This window comes from Myotis davidii, unplaced genomic scaffold, assembly GCF_000327345.1.
Source record: "Myotis davidii unplaced genomic scaffold, ASM32734v1 scaffold120, whole genome shotgun sequence".
Lineage (NCBI taxonomy): Eukaryota > Metazoa > Chordata > Mammalia > Chiroptera > Vespertilionidae > Myotis > Myotis davidii.
Genome location: NW_006294778.1, coordinates 7,176,986 through 7,184,779, shown reverse-complemented (window position 1 = coordinate 7,184,779; position 7,794 = coordinate 7,176,986). Strand labels below are relative to the sequence as shown.

General features: G+C 39.1%; 1 protein-coding gene across 1 annotated transcript in view; it reads right to left on the bottom strand.

Annotated features, from left to right (window-relative positions):
• Positions 1 to 7,794, bottom strand: part of LOC102759493 (ankyrin repeat and sterile alpha motif domain-containing protein 1B) — a 553,884-nt gene that overhangs the window by 315,456 nt on the left and 230,634 nt on the right. The window contains exon 10 of the mRNA XM_015567586.1: positions 7,194 to 7,359. Coding sequence (XP_015423072.1) covers positions 7,194 to 7,359 — 166 coding nt within the window. The remainder of the gene's footprint in view (positions 1 to 7,193; positions 7,360 to 7,794) is intronic.

Sequence of the window (7,794 nt, the reverse complement as noted above, 5' to 3'; positions counted from 1 at the left end):
AGCAGGAATACAATTTAATGTGGAGCAAAGATTTCCATTTTCCCTATTCTAGAGATGAATTCCGTATTCACATCATTGTCCCCATTTCTTCTTTATCTACCCAGTTGGGAAGGTGGGGACTGGTAAGAGATGAGGCTAAATTAAAATAAAATAAAATAATAAAATAAAATAAAATACCACAAGAAAAACCAGCACATCATTCAGGGCTTTTTGAACCTTATTACAGATTTGGGTCATTTTTCTAAGAACAATGACAAAATAACAAGTCACTAAAAGTTTTTAATCAGAGGAGTGATGCATTCAGATTTGTGAGTTTTAAGATGACTTTGGCTGTAACATAAATCATAAATTCAAGGAAGGCAAATAGGACAATTAGTATTTTATTATTAAAATAATCCAGAAGAGTGTTTGGGGAAGGTAGAGATTAAGAGAAAATAGATTTGAGGGATATATATAATAAGTTACAGAATAACCCTCACCCTTCCTACTTATTACAGTTAAGAAGTACAAGAACTAGTGATTTATTGGATATAGGAATTCATAGAGATGGTGATGGCAAGGACACCCAGGTTTCTGAAGTCAGATGAGTGAATAAATCATTTACTGAGATAAGAAACCATGCACGAAGAATAAGTTTGAGGGGAAAGATATGAGCTTAGTTTTGGATATGTTAGGATTGAGATGCCTTTGAGACATGCGGGTGAAGATATTTAGTAGACAATGGATGGATGGATGGATGGATGGATGGATAACAGATGGATGGATGGATGGATGGATGGATGGATGGATGGTGAATGGATGGATAAATGAATAGATAGATGGATAAAATGAAGAACAGATTGTCCTGGAGTTGACAGAAGTGGTATAGCCTAGAAAGCAGTATTTGGGAGTCCGTAGCATGTTGATTATAACAGAAGCCACACTGTGGATGAGATCACTTAAGAAGAGAGAAAAGTAAAATGAATAGGGAGGACTTTGTCTGAGCCTTGAGGAACTCCCAACTTTTAGAACTTTCAAAAAAATGTCAGCTGTCATGGAAGATGTTAACAAAGTTCCATCTAATGGCTTCAATTTTCTTTAATTAAAATATGAGAATATATGCTGTGAGAGACAAGGTAGGAAAAAGTATCAGAGGTTTGAGAAGAGTAACGGAGAGAAAGAGTGGAGGTCCAGCTTGAATTTGGTGAGCATGAATTTATGAATTAATGACTGTTAATTTCATAATTATACACAGTCTGCCATTGTAGGAGAAACTATTCCAGAGGGTACCATAAATGACATCATAAAAAGTCTATTTTCCTAATGTAATCACTTTAAAGAGTCTGTTGTATTTTTAGAAATAATATTCTGCAATTCATGTTATTCATATATTGTGTAAGTAAAATTAATCTGAGGGGAAAAGAGTATAATTTGCTTTTTGTTTAGGGTATTATTTTCCACATATAGCCAAATTCCACCAATTTAAGCAAACTGAGATTATTACATTTTCAAATTGGTCAACTGTTCCTATGGGTGATTTCCCTGCAGGTACTGCTGCCCTAGTCTCCTCTCTTCACCCCTCTATAAACTAACATGGGGTTAAAAATGTACCGAGTACCAGTCTGCTTTACTAAATGGCTAAGACAGGACATAACAAATGCCAAATAAATAATCGCTGTTTGATAAAAATGGCTCTTATCAGCAAGGCCAGTATTTATATGTAAAAGATTGATTCCAACGGGCTTAAAAACATTTGCTCTCTTAAATGAGTTAAACATTCCCACAGAAATTATGTTGACATTACTCACTTGCTAAGCAGAGATAAACATTAGTCCTGGTCCAGTCGGAATTCTTTTAGTTTCAAAACTTTGGCACTAAAATTCAAAAAGCTTCACCATTCATTTCAAAAAAATATTTTGGTATGCAGAAGTTACAGAATCACCATCGAAATGATCAACTTCAGGGTAGCGGTGGAAGTGTAGTGGGGGAGGGGAGGATTATTCACCAGATGACCTTTGCATTTCAAGTTGACCACAGCCAGTAAGCACATTAGCAAATTGCATCGAGGTAACCAAGATCCACACTATCCTGGCATGTACCTATGATTGTGTCCTTTTTTTATCAGAGATCATCTATTCTCTTCCAATAAGATTGGAAACAGTGTTGCTGCAAATTGCTCATTAATCAAAATGGATTTATTGAGCATCCATAGTGTGCAAAGCCTGTACTAAGTGATTCAAAATAACAGGTTGCCTAGTTACCATAAAATAGAAATATTCCCCTGTGAAGGTTAAAATTAAATGAAAAGCAGATAAGAAAACATTATCTTTGATGGCATCTGACTATTTCATAAGGGCTTTTTCTGCCATTACAGCCATTTTCTTTTAAAGATAATGGTCATTCATTCATTCACTCATTTGATTATTCATTCATTTATGCAACTGAGTCACCACTGTGATTATATGCGGTTCTTTTTCCCTGATACAATAAGGGAAAAATATGATTCAATATTGACTGCATAAATATGAGCCTCAGACAGCAAATTACCAAGGAAGTACTGGACTTCTGTTATTCTTTATTTAATGAGCCTGGTACTACAGCAATATCATGTCTTACTCTGTGTAAAATCTGTAGTCATTAGTTAAGATGCACCTTGGGACATGTCTTACTCTGTGTAAAATCTGTAGTCATTGAGGCATTAGTTAAGATGCACCTTGGTAAAAGCATCCCTCATTTTCTGGTTGGACTGCAAAACTTTGTTGAATATAGCCTTACTAATAAGGTGCTTCATATTTAAATCAAAATGGTGGAAATGCTGAATTTTTTTCCTTGTGGTCAGGGTGAGATAATAGTTTGTACTAGCTCATCCTAGTTAATACATGGGACAGCCCACAGAAAGGTAACTAAGATGCATATTAACTGTGATTTTCTGAGAAACTGTATATTCTATATCTATGAATGACACTGCCAGTCACAACCATGACCCTCAAGCTGCTTAGCCTCTGAGATAAGCAGGCCAGGTGGAGTCTGCCCTCACATCCCAGGCATCCTCCTTCACCCCTCCCTTCTGTGTAGTATTGAGTTTGTGTGCTCAGTTTTGGTCCCCATATTTGTTCCCTTGAGCTGCTGTAACAGAGCACTCCCAACTAGGTATTTTAACAGAAATGTATTATCTCACAGTTCTGAAGGCTAGATGCCTGAAATTGAGATTTTGGCAGGGTTGGTGGCTCCTGAGGCCTGCGAGAGAGGTTTTGTTCTAAGCTCTCTCCTTGGTTTTCAGATGTCTCTCTCCACATCATCTTTTCTCTTTCCATATCGCCTGTGGACAAATCTCCCCCTTTTTATAAGGTCACCAGTCATGTTGGATTAGGGCTCATCTAATGACTCTGTTTCAACATAATTATCTCTATAAAGACCCTCTTTCCAAACACTCTAAATAAGGTCACATTTTGAGGTACTAGAATGTGAATTGGATTCCATAAAAAGGAGAGGGGGAGCATAATTTAACCATAATAGTCCCTCTAAATATCTGATCATCCCTTCATCATATCTCTTTCCTAACTCTTCCCTTCCTTCCTTCTCTTTCTCTCTCTTTCTCTCTCTCTCTCTCTCTCTCTCTCTCTCTCTCTCTCTCTCTCTCTCTCTCTCTATCTCTCTCTCTCTCTCTCTCTCTCTCTCTCTCTCTCTCTCTCTCTTTCCTTCAGAATCCAGTTCTTGTGTGTGTAGAGATCCCCATTTTATCTGTAAGCCTATGTCATTTTATCCAACACAACTAACCGAAAACTATAAAACACATTCCCTAACATGTAACACTTTAGTTCCCTTGGCTATTTACTTCACAGATGTCGGAATCCCTAAGGCAGGAGGGGATGAGCTTCACTCTCAGCTTTGTCCCTCTTCCCTCAGGGCTGCCATTGCGTCTGTCCTGGCCTCCACCATTTCTTCCTGAGACTGCACATTGATCTCCTCATTAATCCTCTTGCCTCTAGTCTCATCTCTGTCCAGTCTATCCTCCCATTGCTTCCAGAGAGTCATTTTAAAACAAAAACCCATCACGTCACATCCCCACTTACCGTCTGTCAGTGATTTGCTCCTGCTGTGGGGTAAGACCCAAACTTCTGCATGCCACTCTTGTTGTTATGCATTTTCCCTAAGAGCATTCCCTAGCCTGGGGGACATACAAGTCCCTCTCATCCACCCAACTCTTCCTTCTTTGAGGCTCAGATCAGGCAGCAGCTCCCTCCATAAGCTTCCACTCACTCTCTCCTACCCTCCCATGAAAACCTCATGTTTACCTCTCTCATTGCACTTATTACCCATAATTTTAACACATTCTAAGCTCCTAAAGGTCAAGATTTGTACCTTTCACTCTGTTTCCTCTGCAACATGTAGCACAATGTCTAGAACACAAGAGGCACTCAATAAATGCATGTTGAGTGGATGAGGAACTGGAGGGTAGTTACCCACCCAGTTCCATCTGAGTCCCTTTAAAAGACTCAGATGCATCAAGAGGTGTCTCCATATCCAAAAGTCCTACTTTCAGTCAATACAGGACTCAGTAACAAAGGAAAAACATCCATAACTCCCTGAGAAGTCAGTAACTCCCTAATACAGTGATGGCGAACCTATGACACGCGTGTCAGAGGTGACACGCGAACTCATTTTTTTGGTTGATTTTTCTTTGTTAAATGGCATTTAAATATATAAAATAAATATCAAAAATATAAATCTTTGTTTTACTATGGTTTCAAATATTAAAAAATTTCCATATTTGACAAACGGCACCAGAGTTAAGTTAGGGCTTTTCAAAATGCGGACACGCCGAGCTCAAAAGGTTCGCCATCACTGTTCTAGGTACTGTGGGCCAGCCTCACTTCTACATCTGAAAAAGCCACTGGACTGTGACCAATAATTATGATATAAGCCTGGGTCAGTTAAGCAAACTGACTTCTTTTATACTGAATCCAGATGACTGAACACAATTGAGGAAAATCATATTCATGCAAATTAATTCTTAACCCACTCAGTTACTGTGGGATTTGTATTCTCCAAATGTGGCTACAAGAACATATTCTTATAATATAACTTTATTTTTTAATATATTATTTTATTGATTTCAGAGAAGAAGGAAGAGGGAGAGAGAGAAACATCAATGAGAGAGGATCATTGATCAACTGCCTCCTACAATCCCTCTACTGGGGATTGAGCCCGCAATCCAGGCATGTGCTCTGACCGGGAATCGAACCATGACCTTCTGGTTCATCGGTCAACGTTCAAGCACTGAGCTGCACAGGCCATGCTCTTATAATGTAACTTTAGTAATACATTTCCTTAAAGGGTCGGGGAAGATTAAATTACTCCTACTTAAATAAAGGCAGCCTCTTAACTACAATGAAATTGATGTTGTCTTTGAGGCTAAGTCATAAAATGTCATACCTAGAGCTCTGCCTCATTCTCTAAGGATGCTTGCTCTTAGAATCCCATCACATACCATGAGGAAGTCCAAGTTGACCATGTCAGCCATATGAATAAGTATTGACCTTGTGACTGGATGGTCCTGAACCTGGCAACATTGTCCCAGTTGATATCACTTGGAGCAGAAAGAAGTTACCCCTGCCAAGCCCTATCCAAATCGCAGGTTTATAAGAAAAATAAATGACTGTTGTTTTAACGCACTAAGTGTTGGGGTGGCTTATTATGCAGCAATCAATAATAAGAACAGATTGTGGTACTTGGAAATGGGGTGCTTTCATATCAAAAATCTGAGTGGCATTCACTTGGTGATTGGGCAGCAGGACAAGCTGGAAGGGCCTCCCAGTGAGTGACTGTGAAAAGCTAAATGGCCTTTGGGAGATGATTCATGGAAGCCCAAAGCACTATGAGGAAGCGGTTTGTAAAGCTCCAAGGACAGAAAATGCAATTGGAAGCTCAAGGCAAGGATTCACGTGTCATGTCATAGTAGAAAGTTTGGCAACATTGACATCTGCGGTAGCATAGAAAATAGCAACTGAACCGAATGAACTCTATGATCTAGCTAAGGAGATTTCCAGGCGGAATATTTAAAGTAGAACTTAGCTTCTTCTGGCTGCCTATGATAAAATTCAGACAACTGCAGAGTGGCCTGCTAAAGTCAAAGGAGCCAGGAATTTCTGGGTATAAAAACAAAATTGGTTTCTTTTTTCCAGCAGCTCCACATGGCAAAATAAATAAATAAATAATAATAATAATAATATCTCAAATTAAGAAGGCCAATGATCAAGTCTGGGTGGGAGTACAAAATCATTCCTTAACACCCAAACAAGATCTCAAGAAGAGCCCCATAGAAACTTTAAGCCAAACAGAAAGGCCCTTTAAGGATTTTTAAGGGCATATCTCATAGATCCTCTCGGTTCAACAATAGGACTTCTAAGAATCTCAAGGACATTGTCTCACAGAAGTCACCCAATACTCAGAAGAGCTTATCTGGAATATAAGCTTTTGTCTAATGGGGTGTAATATAAATTGAAACACAAAAAGTCCACGAAGTTTTAAAAGAAATTATATCAGCTTGACCTGGAAGGAACAGAGATAGTACACAATGAAAGATCTTTTGACTGCTCAAATTTTAAAGGCAGGAAACAGGTGAGAAAGACACTCAGCTGTAGATGTGGGGTTTTTTTTATGGAAAAGGAAGAATGACTCAGAGGCTGGAACCTAGAGCCCCAGAGAATAATTTCTATGCATAGGACTGACCCTTAATCAAGGAACTGTGTCTGATTAGCTTCATAATAGCCACAGGCTGTGACCGCTGTGGGCCCTGTTTTCCCTGTGTCTGAATAGGAATGTCAATTGTGGCCTTCCTACGCTTGTTCCACTATTATAAGTTGGGTGTGTAGGAGAGGAGACTGATAAATTGTCTCTTTAGGTCATCGCTGCCAAGAGCAAAAGTAATCAAGGACCTGTACCCTAAGAACAGTAAGTACCATGGAGAGCCATGCACCTAGGCAGTGTCATTCCTATGAGGCCTCTTGCCAGGAAGTTAAGAGACTTCACATCAAATCCCTCTGACTTACCAGGACTTACTTCAAAATGCAAACAAAACAAAACAAAAAAAGAAACAGGTTATCATGATTATATTGGGGAATTTCCATGTTGAAAATATTGTGGGAACTCAAAATATGAATGACATTTCTTCACATACACAAGCACGCAGATCAAATTGTAAGACACGTTACCAGTTCTTGGGGAAGGGGCTCTTGCAATTTCTAAGGAGCAGGGTTTCTTGGTAACTGCTGTGTCCGTGGGATCACAGAGAAAGTTCTCGTTTTCTGAAGGAAACGTATCCAGAGAAGCAGATGGTACAATTTCCATAGTGTAATTCCTCTTCTTTGGATAGGATTCCTGAAAGGAAGGAGAAAAAATAAAAATAGCTTTGTGATAAAGACACAGCCTGTTTAATTTATAAAAGCTAGGGAAGATAACGGGTTCATCAGCGCTCCCAAAAGTGATTGACAGGGGATGATTCATCTGTTTGAATAAGTTATGCAATCATGTTACTCCAATATTATCAGCAATCTTTTTAGAAGAGTCTTTGCAATTTGGCTCCCCAGAATTTATCACTGAACTAGTAAAGTTCAGAATCTCTTGTCCTGATCTCTCTTTATAATATACTAGTAGCCTGGTGCACGAAATTCGTGCACTGGGGTAGGAGAAAAGGGCCCCTCAGTCTGGCCTTCACCCTCTCCAATCTGAGACCCCTCAGGGAATGTCCAACTGCCTGTTCGTGCCCACACTTTTAACAGATAACAGCTCCATTGTTGTTTCTTTCTTATGCTT